This window comes from Haliotis cracherodii, unplaced genomic scaffold (assembly GCF_022045235.1).
Source record: "Haliotis cracherodii isolate W230 unplaced genomic scaffold, xgHalCrac1.p SCAF_11, whole genome shotgun sequence".
Taxonomy (NCBI): Eukaryota; Metazoa; Mollusca; class Gastropoda; order Lepetellida; family Haliotidae; genus Haliotis; species Haliotis cracherodii.
This window is the reverse complement of record NW_027266266.1, coordinates 47,989,017-48,007,810: the sequence shown is the minus strand read 5'-3', so window position 1 is coordinate 48,007,810 and position 18,794 is coordinate 47,989,017. Positions and strand designations below refer to the sequence as shown.

The following is an 18,794-nucleotide window of genomic DNA, read 5'->3' as shown; positions in this document are numbered from 1 at the left end:
TAGAAGATAAAATCATTGACTACAGAATGAAGCATTTACTTGTAGAAGATAGAAGCGAAGACAAGTGGACCATAAGATAGAGTCACTGACTAGTGTTTGAATGCTGAATCTGTAAAGCAAAGAATCAAATACAAGAGGATGGAGCATGAACTTGCAGAGACAGAATCACCAACGAGTGATGAAGCATTAATTGTTAGATGACAGAATCAAAGACTAGTGGTAGCATCATAAACTTGTAAATGAATTGTAATTAATTGCAGACTTAAAACTGAAGCCTTATGCCTGCCCTGCTGTACACACAAATACTAGAACATTTAGTCTGCCGTACAAACTGCTGGAAATGAGACACTTATGGAATTCAATATTTAAATTGCCGTTATAAACATTGGGTAACATGTTGCATAAATCCACCTGCTCTATATGATGCAGTGAACTTGCTTCAATATCGTGCAAACCATTAAGTGTTGGTTGTCCGCGTGACACGGTAGACGCGAGACACTGTAGGTCAGTGCAGTTATTCAAGTCTAAGATATATATTCTGTGAAGTGACAGAGATGGACGGCTCATTGTTTAGTGCAGAGACATCATTTGTTTATTTGTGTGGATATGTCCATATTAATTTTTACCTGATGTGTTTACAACTGATACGGTATGCTTAAAGACACGGTTGCAGGGCTTTGTGCCTGAGGCGATGATGACAGAGTTGGGGGATGGGAGGGGAGAGATGGGGGAGAGGAGATGGGATGTCTCAATGCTGGATAGGGGCCATGATTGTAAAAAAAAAAGGCTAATGAGGGGAGTTGTGAAGGGGTGGTTACAAGGCCAGGGTTGTAAGGGAAGTAGGGGCCATGTGAAGGGGTAGTTACAAGGCCAGGGTTGTAAGGGAAGTAGGGGCCATGTGAAGTGGTGGTTACAAGGCCAGGGTTGTAAGGGAAGTAGGGGCCATGTGAAGTGGAGGTTACAAGGCCAGGGTTGTAAGGGAAGTAGGGGCCATATGAAGGGGTAGTTACAAGGACAGGGTTGTAAGGGAAGTAGGGGCCATGTGAAGGGGTAGTTACAAGGCCAGGGTTGTAAGGGAAGTAGGGGACATGTGAAGTGGTGGTTACAAGGCCAGGGTTGTAAGGGAAGTAGGGGACATGTGAAGTGGTGGTTACAAGGCCAGGGTTGTAAGGGAAGTAGGGGCCATGTGAAGTGGTGGTTACAAGGCCAGGGTTGTAAGGGAAGTAGGGGCCATGTGAAGTGGTGGTTACAAGGCCAGGGTTGTAAGGGAAGTAGGGGCCATGTGAAGTGGAGGTTACAAGGCCAAGCTTCTGGTTAGGGATGTAGGGGCCATGTGAAGTGGTGGTTACAAGGCCAGGGTTGTAAGGGAAGTAGGGGACATGTGAAGTGGTGGTTACAAGGCCAGGGTTGTAAGGGAAGTAGGGGCCATGTGAAGTGGAGGTTACAAGGCCAAGCTTCTGGTTAGGGATGTAGGGGCCATGTGAAGTGGTGGTTACAAGGCCAGGGTTGTAAGGGAAGTAGGGGCCATGTGAAGTGGTGGTTACAAGGCCAGGGTTGTAAGGGAAGTAGGGGCCATGTGAAGTGGAAGTTACAAGGCCAGGGTTGTAAGGAAAGTAGGGGCCATGTGAAGTGGTGGTTACAAGGCCAGGGTTGTAAGGGAAGTAGGGGCCATGTGAAGTGGAGGTTACAAGGCATGGGTTGTGGTTTGGGAAGAAGGGGTAGAATCACTTACGTGAAGTGATGGTAAGACTGAGGTTGTGGTTAGGGAAAATTGGGTGGAGCAGTGAGTTAAGAGCAGTGGGTGTGGCGACTTGGTATGACAAATTAAGGGAATCGTCCTCTCTGGAATCATGCAGATATTCAAATATTACCCTCCACCACCAGAACTTTACCTTCTCTCATTGCCCTACCAGGGTCATTCTAATGTCTTTGTTTTCACCCATTAAAGCTCCCACCAAGTCATCACCAGCAACACTGTATTTATGGCTGCCAAACTCATGCAGGAAGACAATAAATCCTCACTCCACAATTCGTAGATAATAAGTCTGTTGTCCATGCAGAAGAATGTGGTCATGTGAGGGGGATGGGACGGGGCTGGGGGATGGATGTGGTTTGGGGGGGGCTGGTCGCAGGGGAGACAAATCCATCACTGTGATGCATTCACATATGTCTCCAGATCGTCTTGTTCTCTCTCTCCTGCTTGCGGATTATAAACGGGATGTATATAGACAACTAATGACAGGATGTTAGCAGCATTCCACAGTAGGAGAGCCCTCTTACATAACACACCTATACCTCCTCCAACAGCTTGATTAATTGATAGCTTTATGTACCAACATCTTGATTAATTCAGGACCTTATCAAACAGCATCTTGATGGATGGCTTAATATCTCAGCCCTGGTTGTGGCCGATGAAAAACTGTCAAGGGGAAGAATGTTATATATTGGACTGACCTGCATAACAAGTCACAATAGGTACACATACATGAGCCAAGCTTTCATCTTCAATAGAATTACAACACAAACTCACAGTATTCCCAAACTCCAACCATAACCATCAATATAAGTCAATTCAGATTCCTAAGTCATGTTAGCCTTGGCTTTGAGTAAATATCCCACAATGGTATGATGAAAATGACACCAAATAACATTTTAAAAGAGAATTATGATGACGTCACGCAGTTGTTGTAGTTGATTATGACCAGGAATTCACTGTCCATTTGGAACATGCATTTAAACAAGTCAAACTCACACTACTATAGGTCATCAGGCAAAATTATGGAGAAATAATATATTAATCATATTGTTTAAATTGAGGAAATCACTTGAATCGGTGGATTCCGGAAGTAGGATTCAGGGCTTGTCGATTCTACTTCCAGAATCAACATATTCAAGCGACTTACATACATGAGTGTTAGAGGTCCTGGCTTTTCTGTTGTAGTGGTTGACCAGTATTCCAGTATTTGAGTCCAGGGACCTATTGAGCTTTGATTCTTAACATTAGGGCCACAAAAAGGGCCCATGATTGTCATTATTTTTTTTCAACCACTGTATATGATTTATTTAATTGACTGATAACAAAGTAATGCATGTTTGTGTGTTTGTTTCTAGTTTCTGCGATGAGAATGATGTTTAACGAATGGCCCGAAAGTACAAATACTTGTTAATTGTGTAACCTGGGACTGCAGTGCTGACACAATTCCTTGACCAGACAGACGACACCACAGAGGTAGCCATATTTGTCACATCCCCGGCAGGTACAGAATAGAAAGGTATTTCCACACGGCTACCAGACATCCCCCGCCCCTCCCCGTCTCCCTTCCCCCCGCCACCCATCTGAAAGATCAATACTAGATTCTAAGTGTATGATGACAGAGGATGGACAGTATTGTTCCAGCAGATACAACTCGACGTGTATCTCTACACAAAACATTATTGACTGTAAACTGAGATTCTGCAATCAATACCAAATTTCTTCAAGGACTGGCTCGATCAATAGCCCAGCAAGAAAAACACAAGAGCATTTTGTTTCAGGTTGCCCCTATTATGGGGTGTACCTAGCCTGAAAAAGATATATTGCCGATCGAACTAGTCAATACATTCCTTCTGAGGCTGTAATCTCAGCTACGAGGTAAGTGCTTCGCAAGGCCACACAGACCAGTGATTCAGAGAGTGACACCTTGTCAAAAGACAGTCGCACAAAAGGAGACAGAGAACCTTGTTTACCGATGTTTCCCTGCGATCGTGTATTGATGCTTTTATTTGGCTAATGGATCAGGGAACGGGCACTATCGAGAACGCTGATGTATGTTCAGAAACAAATTGATGTTTGCGAAAGAAAGTGAAACATTACACAAAGCCCGGCCACCACGGCACAGCATTGATAGATATTTCATAGGGAATGCTAAGAACATGGGAGAGTGGATGTCTAGGACGGACACAGATTGCAGGACATACAATATATTACACTCCATACAACATTCACAAATCAATAATAGGTAATATTCCATACAGCTTGAACTAAGACCAACATTGTCAGCTTAGTAGGGACGGCCTTCTGTTGTTGATCCTCAGTCTTTTCTCTTACACAGCAGTCAAATGTACCACTGGTAATCAATATTTGATTCATTCTCAGAACATGCTTATTCACTGATGATGATGATGATGATGATGATGTGGCCGGATTGTGGTAGATGCTTTTGAGTAGGCTGCTCAGAAGTGTGTGAGTGAGGGAGCAGGAAAACAGGTGTGTTTTGAGCAAAACAATTTTACATCTAGTTTTCAGTAGATTTGGTACTATTTCTCAGTATTTAATACATATTGGCTGTCATAGTTTTACATATTAGACCAAAGGAAATGTTACTGGACTGGTGGGGACTACAGCTAGGTCAGGACAGCTGCCCAGTACCCAACATACGTTTTAAGGCCCAATTTTGTATTGGTTGGTTTACCAAAGTTTTTGCCCAAAATTTAATGTTGGTGGTCAAAAAAAAAATAAAGGACAATTTCAACTTCCAGATTGGTGCTGCTATTAATGAATGAAAAACAAACAAGTTTTATCGTGGCAAGATACCAAAGATAATTCACCAATTTTTACAAAAAGCTGCGATAAACCTTGTGATCTTTTCATTTCACCTTTTCATTTCACCTTATTGTGAGTCCCACAATTGCAGGTATTTTTTTTTTAATGTCAATCTAATAAACCAACTACGATAAACATATATAATGCCTAATAGCTAAGGTGGACAAAAAACATTTTATGAGATCATCATTTTCAGACTGTAAGAGACTTTTGAAAAAAAATTCATGAAACATATTCTGCACTACTGCCTAGAAACGGACACGAGTCTGAAACTAACAAGGTACTTGAGCACCAGCTGACATTGCGAGGGTACGAACCTACGCTTAGTCTGCCAGGGCTGCTGCACAGGGTCAGGGGAGGAACACTTTGGGTGGGGGGGAAGAGGAGAGGTAACCATGTCACCAGAAGCTAGAGAGCTGATTACAAGACACAACAAAGGGTGCCCTTGTTTTGTTCACCATGATGGGATCGAGGCGACTTTGTTCTCCCTCCAGGAGATACACACTCAGTGTTTTCGGGGAAATGTTTGGAGCGATTGTTAAGGGACTTCACATCATTACAAGCACAGGAAGCCCTCACACTTTCCCATAATTACAGATCATAATTAAAGCAAATTCACTGCTCAACTGACACTATCTTCAATCTTCTACTTTTTCACCTTTTAAATCTGATCATGGACTTTCATCGTTTTCAAATTTCCAGCTTTAGTGATCTTTAATGGAAGAAATTTCGCATTTCATCAATGACAGTGCCTATCATTTTCAAAATCTCAAAAATCTAAATGCGATGAAAAATTCAATTAATTCAGGGAAAAAGCTAAGTGGCATCTTTGAACACATAGGCTCACAGACTATGTGGAGCAACTGTTGCAGATTAGTCACAGATGAAGAACAAAATAAAGGAAAAGCAAAATGGAGAAAAGAGCAATTTGTGTCAATTAGTTGTGTGGCTGTCTTGTATGTGAATTCCCTCTCTTTGTCTCTAGGGGAGTCGGCTCCGTTACCATGGCAACTCTATAGTTACAAATTCAATTATTGATTGGAAGTGTTCATCACGGAGCAATCGATGGCCTATAATTGATAGCTGTGCTATTGATATTCTACAAATCCATTAACATTTCACTATACTGCTGCATCCTCGCTGCATCCTCTCTATACAGCACAACTGGACAATGTTTGACTACATTATTGCTAGGCTGGTTCGGCAGGACATAAACGTGTTGGATATACATATGTACCGATGATATGCTGAAATGCTGGTGAGAGACGTCTTGCTACACCCAGCAAACAACCCAGCGCTGGGTCCAATAGATTAACATAAATATTCCATGGAATCTTTTATCACATAAAAACATTCTCTCGTCTCAACAAAAAACAGTTTTAATGCTGATTTCAGAAAGATAGATTTGCAATAATATAGATTGTTTTTGATCAATTGCAGATATTCCAGGTATTAAGCGGGTCTGTAAATAATTGAGCCTGGGCCAGACAATCCAGTGATTGACATCATGAGCATCGATCAAGGTAATTGGGGCACAATGACATGCATGAACCAAGTCAACCTTACAAAAAGTATAGATAGGTGGTTTTCCTATCTTCACAGTAAGGTGGTTTTCTTATCTTCACAGTAAGGTGGTTTTCCTATCTTCACAGTAAGGTGGTTTTCTTATCTTCACAGTAAGGTGGTTTTCCTATCTTCACAGTAAGGTGGTTTTCCTATCTTCACAGTAAGGTGGTTTTCCTATCTTCACAGTAAGGTGGTTTGTCTATCTTCACAATAAGGTGGTTTTCCTATCTTCACAGTAAGGTGGTTTTCCTATCTTCACAGTAAGGTGGTTTGTCTATCTTCACAATAAGGTGGTTTTCCTATCTTCACGGTAAGGTGGTTTTCCTATCTTCACAGTAAGGTGGTTTTCCTATCTTCACGGTAAAGTGGTTTTCCTAACTTCACAGTAAGGTGGTTCATCTATCTTCACAGTAAGGTGGTTTTCCTAACATCACAGTAAGGTGGTTTTCCTATTATCACGGTAAGGTGGTTTTCCTAACTTCACAGTAAGGTGGTTCATCTATCTTCACAGTAAGGTGGTTTGCCTGTCTTGAGAGATGGTTTGCTTAACTGGTTGGTGTTATACAGTCTAGGTATATTCTGTCTAGATAGTGAGTTTGCGATGAAAAATCTCTACATTTCGCAAATGAAATGCTGATTGAAAATAACTAACGTGCAAAGGTGAAATGATCGGATTATCCCAGCTCTGCATGCATGCTGACAATACCAACTAAAAGCATCTGAAGTCTACTTACTTTGCAGATGTAGCCTCGTCATATTTGGCCTTGACCTCAAAGAGTTCAGTTTGCACACTTTCAAGAGCTGAAATCAAAAACATAAAGAAATTATGTCAAATTAATTACACGAACAAGACATGTAGTTGTTCGGTGTGTTGACATTTATTGGACTAGTCGTGGACTAATGGTCGCAGGGACACGGAGGATGGAAGCTGCAAGCCGCTCGACGTCAGCATCTCAACGCTGCCACCTCACAGTTTTACTGCACTCATAAAAACACAGCAACCACGTCAGGTTGTCCCCCACAGGGAATCCGGACAGATTTGGCTGGATGTCAAATGAAGGGTGACTGGGGATTTGAACAAAGACAATCTGCTGTTGAAAGAGGCATGATGAAGTTAATGTAATAACTGGAAGTTGTGTCACCAGCACTGGCTAAGGTGGCTTATCCAGAAGCCTAGGTGACAGGTCAGTCAACTCTGTCCTTCCCTCTCTAGTAGTGACAGCTTGCATCACCTATCCACCCAGGATAATCCCCTCTTCCTGATCACTGCCGGACAGTGGATGCCTTCACCAAAATTGCACACCACAGCAACATCCACACAGGGCCACTCTGGATGGTTGGTTTGTTGTTTTACACCACACTCAGCAATATTCCAGCTATATGACGGCGGTCTGTAAATAATCAAGTCTGGACCAGACAATCCAGTGATTGATATGATATCATGAACATCAATCCATGCAATTTGGATTGATGACATGCTTCAACCAAGTCAGCGAGCCTGACCACCCGATCCCGTAAGTCGCCTCTTACTACAAGCATAGTCGACTCCAGCAATATCATGGCGGGGGACACCAGAAATAGGTTTCACGCATTGTACCCATGTTGGGATTCGAACCCGGGTCTTCGGACGAGCGACCACCCCTGTACCCACAGGACTACTGGGACCCATGTTATATATTCCTTAATGACATAACAATAAAACTACATGGTTACACTACAAGTCACCAATGTTTGTAGTTCTTTCTGACTATGTATGAATTCCTTCTGACTGTTAAATGATTGAGTAAAGATATAGCTTCACTCAACTTCAGTGAATCCATAATCTTATAATTGTGTACATGTATCGAAATTGTTTTTGCCAGGGCTACGGAAAAACAATTTCCATTCGGAAATTTTGTACCCAACTCTCGAGACATACAGCAGGTTCCCGAGTAGAGACGGGTAATAGGGTGTCAGGTACCTGGGTAGTAAATTTGGACTCATACCAGCCTTAAGTTCCACAGATTAACGATCTTCACAGGGCAAAGGATGTATCGCTTTAAGAAAGAAGCACTTCATCAAAAAGTGGGACCTTGCTCAACAATGCAACTGCTGTAAGGCAGTGTAGATGTATTGGACATACGTCTTAACACAGGCTTACCACAGTAACAATCTACACAGGGACACTAAGAAGGCTGCACTATCAGAAATGTTAATCCAAGGGCCAGCCTCAAAAGGTGTAAAACAGGACTGTCGAAAGAGAACTGGGTGACGTTGAACAAAACAACCATAGTGCTACAACTGTCGTTAGTCTATGTTAAGGTATGGGAGTAACGACGACCTTAGCGCTAAGATCGTTTTGTACCACAGCACCCTGATACACACAGGTCCACCCAGAGTGGTTGTACTATCAGAAACTGTATTCATTCCACATTTGCTATCACCAACACCAATTAAAGAAATCAGGAACATCAAACTTTCTAGTTGGAAATGGTTACCAACATGAAAGAAAATCATAAAAAAACATGTTACTTCAAATATGTGAAGTTTAATATGTTATCAAACCAATTGCTATCATGAAAAACAAATGAATCTGAAGCCCTCCTATCCATCGCAGTGTCCCACTCATCCATCATATGGAAAATCAGAAGGGCTCCTACTAATCTTGTGCGCGAGATGAAATGTTCGAAGCATTGCAAACATGCTATCACAGCATAACTTGTCATCATATTAAAGACTGAACAAAGCCAGAATCAATGTCCCATGCTGTTCAAAGCCCCCACAGACATGTGCCAATATATCATGCCTCTGGTAAAAATGTTTGAACCAAAATGAGAAGTACTCAGTCTAAATCATCCAATCGGTGGAAAAAAATCATATCATCACTCTACCATATCACTAGTTAACACCCACGACACAAAGAATACAGGCATCACACTGTCAGTCAGACACAGGTACCACGGCATCAGTTGGACACAGGAACCATAGCATCAGTCAGACACAGGGACCATAGCATCAGTCGGGCACAGGTACCATAGCATCACTCGGACACAGGTACCATAGCATCAGTCGGATACAGGTACCATAGCATCAGTCGGGCACAGGTACCACAGCATCAGTCGGGCACAGGTACCATAGCATCAGTCGGACACAGGTACCACAGCATCAGTCGGGCACAGGTACCATAGCATCAGTCGGGCACAGGTACCATAGCATCACTCGGACACAGGTACCATAGCATCAGTCGGATACAGGTACCATAGCATCAGTCGGGCACAGGTACCACAGCATCAGTCGGGCACAGGTACCATAGCATCAGTCGGACACAGGTACCACAGCATCAGTCGGACACAGGTACCACAGCATCAGTCGGGCACAGGTACCATAGCATCAGTCGGGCACAGGTACCATAGCATCAGTCGGGCACAGGTACCATAGCATCAGTCGGGCACAGGTACCATAGCATCAGTCAGACACAGGTACCATAGCATCAGTCGGGCACAGGTACCACAGCATCAGTGGGACACAAGTACCATAGCATCAGTCAGACACAGGTACCATAGCATCAGTCAGACACAGGTACCATAGCATCAGTCGGGCACAGGTACCACAGCATCAGTCAGACACAGGTACCACAGTGCACGGGCACCTGGGCCAGTCAGACAAATGTCATGGATATGAGTGCTGCTACAACAGGTATCGAAAAGAACAAGTCACAGACAGCCACACCGTAACAATCAGAACACAGCTAAAGTCACAATCAGAACACACCTACAGTCACAATCAGAACACACCTACAGTCACAAACAGAACACACCTACAACCACAGACACCACAGCAACAGACACAGTCACAGACATGAGAGCACATGTCGCGAACAAAGGATCAAGTGACAGACAGTGATATGTACACTGATACAGCATCCTGAACGTCCATTGTTCAATAGCAGTGCTGGGAAATATGGTTCCCCTCAATTAGCTTACTTAACTTTCTCCCTCACTGCCCTGCCGAGGAGATGAACAGTGGATGAGGAGACGCTGGCCATGTGGAGTGCAAATCATCTGATGTAAGTGGTCCTTCTTCTCCTCCTCCTCCTCTCATGACATGACGCTGATGAGGAACAGGTAAGATACGCCGGTGATCAGCCACTGTGATGATCAGCTTATGTACAATGATAGACAAAACCCAGAGTCGATAGATAGCTCTAGTGATCAGAAGCATGATCGATCTGCAGCCAACTGACTGGGAGTCAATCAATACTGAGATTGTCAGGCCAATGTAGGCACAACTGAGCATCCGAAGCACTAGACACTGTCGGCAAAGAAGAAGCACCACACAAAGTACCAAAACCTTGAACTTGCACATACACAATAACTGGTAACAAACAAGACAATTAAATGCACAAACAGTGCTAAATACACATGGTTAAGATAAAGCCACTTTGATCTCATTCATGACGCATAGTTAACCTAATGGATCTTTAACTAGCTATATTGAACAGCCCACCACGATCGGTAACCAGCATGTGCCAAAATCTAGTAGTCGCGGACAGTTTCAAGATGGTCACCTGGCATTTAAAATATAGATTTGAATTTTGACTACAGGCTAAAGAGGGTTGTGTGGCTTCCACGTATTGCATGTGACGTCATTCATAGTGCATAGATATGAGATGAGTGGTGCACCGATCGGTCATATTATTGGCCAATCGTATGGATGCCAAAATTTGATTATTGATCACATTATTATACAATCGATAATAAAGAACTAATTCGCATACTTTAATAGCATGTGTTCCCTGAAAAATCCATTGTCATATTTAATACAATGTGACATTGAAATGCACCTATAAAACATGACCATAAACTTTTGAGAGCTTAACATTTTCTTTTTTTGATTATCGACCACAAGTTCAGAGGATGCTTCCCAACTCTAGCAGATATACTCCCAGGAAGCTGAGAATTAATTTTGAATGCATACATTCTTCGACAGGGGTAATAATCAGATGATTTTGAGCGGACAAATTTCTTCCACAAGCTTGCTGAGACTGACTACAACAGCAAGGTATTATGGAGGCCTCTGTGTCCCACTACTGTACTTGACAAACTATTCTACCTCTACAGTGGAAACCCGTCCAGAGCCTGGTTAAAATTGGTCTTCAGCAACCCATGCTTGTTGTAAGAGGCAACTAACGGGATCGGGTGGTCATGCTCGCTACGCTCATGGGGTCAATCGTTGGATTATCTGATCCATACTCAATTGTTTACGGGCCTCTGGAATATTGCCGAGTGTGGCGTTAAACAACAAAAGCATGACACACCTTCACAGCAGTACCCATCAGACAGGACCTTGTCAATCAATCTAGTAACAGAACCATTATCTCATATGAACCAGTCGGAGATACATGGAGTCATTGACAGCACCACTGCCCGCCTAGCCACACTACAGATCATGAGTCTGCCAATGATGAGGGAACCTAATGAGTCAATAACAGCAACAGTGGCTATTTAAACATCGGTGTTCTACAGGAAAGTGTAATCATATGATTGACCAATCAAACAATCAGCTGACATGACAGAGTTCCCGGCTGACCGGATAACAGGCTGTAAACTTGGTCCAAAGCATTGTAAGCTCATTACAGACATGGAGAGCTGACAGAAGTGATAATTAACACCAAGGAGGAAAAATACCTCCATTGCATGCATCTCACTGGGCTAACAATGGTGACTGGAGAGGTCCACAACGGTCTCAACAAAACAAGAACAAGACTCAGGAACAACTGAAGCTAATGTGTACCTGCAGCATATTAAGAGACAACTCAGCCAGGACTAAATCTAACATCAATCTTCTGAAGGGAAAGCCAAGATGATGATCATGATGATCATGATGGTGATGATGATGGAAGATTCTGAGAGAGATCGTCTCAACTGTGGACAGTAACAGAGGAGGGCCTCCTTGTTATGACAGCAGCGGACATTGATGGTCACAGTGATTGATTCACCCCTGTTTTAGTAGCACCTGTCATAAATTGAGCATTCTACACGAAACCTCGGTTGACAGGACATCTTTATTCACTTACTCCGTCAGTCAAAGTCTGACAGCATGAACACAGGACGACTGTTTTCTACGACAATTGATTTCCCTCCCTATGATGTATGTGTGAATCTAAAGGTCATAAACTTTCAATTATCATACAAGCCTATGCTCAGCTGACCAACACGAATTGTAGTTGGCCAGTAAAAAGACTTCCATACTTACAAATATTCTGTTGTATTTATTCAATATAGTGACAGAATAGACTTGAGGACAAAGTAACAAACTAACATGGCATCCACAGACAACATACAGATTATTTTCTGTTCCTGGTTGAGGAAGTAATAAACTTTCATTTCCATCATCAACATTGAGCCAATTTGCAATTGATGCTTGACAAAAATTTGAACTGTCATACACAAAACTCACACAGCAATGTCACTGTTCTTGACACTGCAACAAGAGCATTGTTACTGTCCCAATACAATGTTACACTTAATGCATTGTTACTGTCACAATACAATGTTACACTTTATGCATTGTTACTGTCCCAATACAATGTTACACTTTATGCATTGTTACTGTCCCAATACAATGTTACACTTAATGCATTGTTACTGTCCCAGTACAATGTTACACTTTATTGCATTGTTACTGTCCCAATACAATGTTACACTTTATTGCATTGTTACTGTCCCAATACAATGTTACACTTAATGCATTGTTACTGTCCCAATAAAATGTTACACTTAATGCATTGTTGCTGTCAAGTGCAATGAATTATTATTTTTCTACTAAATTATTACGTTTCTGCCACAATGTTAAACTCACTGAATTATTACTCTTCTGCTGCAACATTACACTACTAAATTATAACATTTCTGCTACAATGTTATACCTAACGTATTGTTACTATTCCCAATATAATGTTATAGTTAATAAAATATTACTGCTATGATACAATATTACCCTTTATGCATTGGACCAGGGAAGATACGGGGTAGAACATGCCTTCAGCAACCCATGCTTGCCGTAAAAGGGGAATATGCTTGTCGTAAGAGGCGACTAACGGGTTCGGGTGGTCAGGCTCGCTGACTTGGTTGAAGCATGTCAATGCATCATCCCAATAGCGTTGATCGATGCTCATGATATCAATCACTTGATTGTCTGGTCCAGACTCGATTATTTACAGACAGCCGTCATATAGCTGGAATATTGCTGAGTGCGGTGTAAAACAACAAACGAACCAAAACGAACTTAATACATTGTTACTGTGCTTAATACAACATTGCACCCAATGCACTGTCACTCATGATACAATGTTACATTTCTGCTGTTGTATTGTAATCAAGAGACACTCGAAGTCTTTCAATGTAATCAAATTTGGTGATGACTACAACATCTTGTGAATGGTAAATGATGTGCAAACGATTCAGGAAGACAACCCCAAAACAGTAATGTCAGCGTGATCTATGACAAAACCCCTACATCATAATGACAAAATACAGAATGCCAACCAGTCCACATCTGTTCATAAAATATCACCTATAGTCAAATTCTTAGGAACACTAATCACATTGCAAGAGAAAAGTCAACTTCAATGTATCTATATGTAAATGAATATAACCTACACTGGGCTGCATGCACCATTGTTGGAGAGTTATTAATATTATTGATGAGAATTCGACCACATTTGGAATCAACTGATGGCAACAGCTGGATAAGAAAATCAGCCCATCAATACAGGTATCATCGTATCAACATACATCATATTGACCTCCAGCTTCATTCCATCAAACTGGCGACTGGGGAATCAAGGTTATCATGGTTATCATACTCCTCATGGGGTCCTGCATATTCCTTATTTTGGGTGCCATACTCATGATAGGGGCTGGAATATTCCTAATGTGGGGCTGGCAAATTTCCTCAAAGAGGCTGCTGTACTTTTCATGGAGGTTTTCATAATACTCATGTAGGCTCTTGCATACTCCTGATAGGGACTAACATGCCATTGTTTTAACATAGGCTGTGTACTCCTGATAGAGAGTGTCTAGAGGCTGACATATTCCTCATAGGGGCTACCAAACTGCATCCTTGCTGGTGATGGAGGTGACATACTCCTCATAGGGCTGACATACTCCTTATAGGGGAGACATACTCCTTATAGGGGACACATACTCCTCATAGGGCTGACATACTCCTTATAGGGAAGACATACTCCTCATAGGGCTGACATACTCCTTATAGGGGAGACATACTCCTTATAGGGGACACATACTCCTCACAGGGCTGACATACTCCTTATAGGGGAGACATACTTCTTATAGGGCTGACATACTCCTTATAGGGGAGACATACTCCTTATAGGGGAGACATACTCCTCATATTGCTGACATACTCCTTATAGGGGAGACATACTTCTTATAAGGGAGACATACTCCTCATACAGGCTGATGTACTCCTCATAGGGATGACACTACTCATAGGGGCTACCAAACTGCATCCTTACTGCATAGGGCTGACATACTCCTTATAGGGGCTTCCATGTTCTGACATAGACACGCTAACAAAACTCAACCCAAAACCTAACCAACCCCAACTATGTATAGTAGCTTCGATAGACCAGGTTGTCCCTTACAAAGTGATCTCAAAACATTGGCTATCCCAAACACATGTATTGGAGATGGACCACTTTCATGAAACTGGGTCCTGTCACAAGTTTAACATGGCTGTGTTGGTCCAGTGGATGACGCAGTGCTTGGCAGTTAAGGTGATGAATGTGATCAATGCTTATTGCTATTCAAGGGAGGCTAACAGGATGATGTCCCACCTTGAATACAAATCATTGCCCGTCTGTGAACTTCTAACCAATCATTACCAATAGCACACATCATAAAATAATGACTGTACTTGTTACCACACCCTCTACACCATACATACGTTTCAAGTTAATTGATTTGTATTACTTTCACTGTCTAGGTGTAATTCCAAACTGTGTCTCCAAATAAAGAGAATACACAGATTAAATACCGTAAAATGACAAAGCATTAACATCTGTTGAGAGCTTATGCATGCTTTTCTCACAAGACTACTACTTACAAATGGTTGACGTTCACAACACTGAATTTTATTTATTAATAGCTTGTTTGTTTAATGTTTGACTCTCAGCAATATTCTGACCGCCTGTAAATAATCAAGTCTAGACCAGATAATCTAGTGATCATTATTGTGAGCCATGATCCACACCTTTGGGGTACGATGACACACAATTAACCAAGTCATCGTGCCTGGTCACCTGATCCATTTGGTCCTCTTAGGGCCAGCATGGGTTGCTCGGTACCTGTTCTAACCTGGAATTCCATCAAGTAATGTCACAACTGATTTCAGAAACAGCCATAGAAGAGATGTTATGACTGACAACAACAATGTCCTTCATGATATGTCACAACTGACAACAGCTGCCAATGGACATCACAACTGATTTCACAAACAACCATCAAGTGATGATAACTCAGCGGTAGAAACTGGCACTAGTTCTATAGTCCAAACTGCCCAATAGATGAGGTATCATCAGGACGTGTAGAAATTTGCCATTTTTAAAGGTTTTGCTAAATGTTATCATTATAAGGACTAGTGCACTAAAACTGTTAGTTCCTATTGCTGCAACTGATTTCAGAAACAGCCATCCGGTGATGTCACAACTGATTTCACAAACAGCCATCAAGTGATGTCACCAGATGGGGTTTCTGCATTAATCTCCATCCCTCCCTAAACTGTTCACAATAAACAACAGAGGTAATGAATTGTACACGTCACTGATAAACAAGTTGACACAGGATGATGAATGACATTCATCCAATGAACTGAGCGCTCAAATCAAACCTGATTGTGACTTACATAACGTGTGGAGAATATGCATGATTCAGTAACCTTTCCACCCCAAATGATGGGTGAATATTAACTAAATCTTGGATGTGTCATTTGTCAACTATCCCCAGCAATATGGCCGTACAGATCTGAAAAACTGTGAACACACTGATCACGGAAGTCCCAGGAATGAGTGCCTGTAGCGTACAGGTAATGCAGGGATTCATCCAAGATATATAAAAAAGTGCCCCTGAATGTTAATTGGCAAAAACATTTTATTTCTTAAAAATTTGATTCCATTTTCAGATTTCATTAAATTCAGTGGTGTTTTTGCTCACCACTGCATTAAGTGCACTACTTTAAGTCTAAACACTAAATGAGTGAGTGAGTTGGGTTTAATGCCACTTTTTAACATATTCCAGTTATATCGCATATATACAGCATAATGTGGGAGGAAAGCCCGAAGTGATGCAGGTTTTAGATGTTTACCACTTGGATGAAACCCAGGAGCACGGGTATGGTGCTGACAAACCTAGAAACGTAATCGGGGCGAACCGGGATTCGAACCCACAATCATAGGTTTCTGGCGTGCCCAAGGGACGCAACTCTGCACAGCGAATTGCGGCACCTTAGACGACTGGGCCACCCGTGCCCCTCTAAACACTAAAGCTCTTATTCATTGCTACTGTTAGTGTTATCACTGAAATACAAGTGACATCAACAAAGTCATATCCTTAGTCCTAACTATCATAATATGAATTGGGAAATTATTCATTTCAACTTGGGAATTTGAACTGAAGTTTGCTGAAGATGTTGGGCCATCTGAGCAGGTCAATCCCTGTTATGTCATGGAAATGTGGTGCTCTGAGCTCATCTCTCAAATTGTTGTCCACATTCTTGAAATGTCTGTGACGTGAATATCAAGTTCAGTTTCTCACAAAGAACAATAATCCTGTCAAGTGCCAATGGCATATGACACTACCTGACCAGTAGACATCAACACTGTCATCCCTAAAACAAGACAAACAAGCTCACTGGCAGACACAAATACAATATCAGACACTGCAATCCCTAAAACAAGGCAGACACTCTCATCGACAGGCAAATATATTATCAGACACTGTCATCCCTAAAACAAGACAAACAAGCTCACTGGCAGACACAAATACAATATCAGACACTGACATCCCCAAAACAAGGCAGAGACTCTCATCGACAGACACAAATATATTATCAGACACTGTCATCCCTAAAACAAGGCAAAGCAGCTCACTGGCAGACACAAATACAATATCAGACACTGACATCCCCAAAACAAGGCAGACGCTCTCATCGACAGACACAAATATATTATCAGACACTGTCATCCCTAAAACAAGACAAACAAGCTCACTGGCAGACACAAATACAATATCAGACACTGACATCCCCAAAACAAGGCAGAGACTCTCATCGACAGACACAAATATATTATCAGACACTGTCATCCCTAAAACAAGGCAAAGCAGCTCACTGGCAGACACAAATATATTATCAGACACTGCCATCCTTAAACGTGCATGTACCATATTAACAGCATCAAACATCGACATATGTACATGCACAACACACATGTACAGTATCACACATCCACATGTATAAACTCATAAACACAGACACCATCATACATATCACATAAACACACAAGACACCATCAAACATCCATACACTTTGACGCATAAACACACAGACACCATCACACATAAACAAACAAACACACATACACACATCCACATACATACATGCATAAACATACAACACATCAACATACATACATACATGCATAAACATACATGCATAAACATACATGCATGAACACACAGACACACTCACACATCCACACATGCATAAACATACATGCATGAACACACAGACACCATCACACATCCACATACATACATACATGCATAAACATACATGCATAAACATACATGCATGAACACACAGACACCATCACACATCCACACACATCCACGCATAAACATAGACGCATAAACACAGACACCATCACACATCCACATACATACATGCATAAACATACAGACACCATCACACATCCACGCACAAACACAGACACCATCACACATCCACATACATACATGCATAAACACAGACACCAAAACACATCCACATATATACATGCATAAACACAGACACCATCACACATCCACATACATGCATACATGCATAAACACAGACACCATCAAACATATACGCATAAACACAGAAACCATCAAACATACACGCATAAACACAAACACCATAACACATACACATACGTAAATGCATAAACACACAGGCACCATCGTACACACACACACACAACACTATCACACATCCACCTGCAAACACACATAAACAAAGAGGTACACTGACAGTATCACACATCAACATAAGCACACACATAAACACGGACACATTCAGACAACCAACATGACACTGAAATACATCTACATTTACCTGTGCATACACTTATTAGAAACCTACCTGAATGTAAGTTTGAGATCTTTTGCTCCGCCTCTCCGAGTTTCTTGGCCACAGACAACTGAGTTTCTTGTAGTTGGCGTTCCTTTTCGGCAAAAATTCTTTGAAGTTCCCGTTCTTTTTCTTTGGCCCTGTTCTGAAAGTCGAAGGAATGGCTCCATGTTAGAAAGGTTGCCTACATCAGCAAGAGCAATGTGATACAGAGCTGTCCCAATCAGCAAGAGAGGAAACTGTCGCCGAGCCCAGC

The 18,794-nt window shown here is 41.9% G+C and overlaps 1 protein-coding gene across 4 annotated transcripts in view; it reads right to left on the bottom strand.

The window, feature by feature from the left end:
• The window catches only part of LOC139456571 (protein CASP-like), a 132,468-nt gene that overhangs the window by 51,094 nt on the left and 62,580 nt on the right, over window positions 1-18,794 (bottom strand). For all 4 annotated transcript variants that reach the window (XM_071238357.1, XM_071238359.1, XM_071238358.1 and 1 more), the window contains exons 6-7: window positions 18,551-18,683; window positions 6,883-6,949 (exon numbers count right to left, since the gene is read on the bottom strand). In XM_071238357.1, the coding sequence (XP_071094458.1) occupies window positions 6,883-6,949; window positions 18,551-18,683 (200 nt within the window). The remainder of the gene's footprint in view (window positions 1-6,882; window positions 6,950-18,550; window positions 18,684-18,794) is intronic.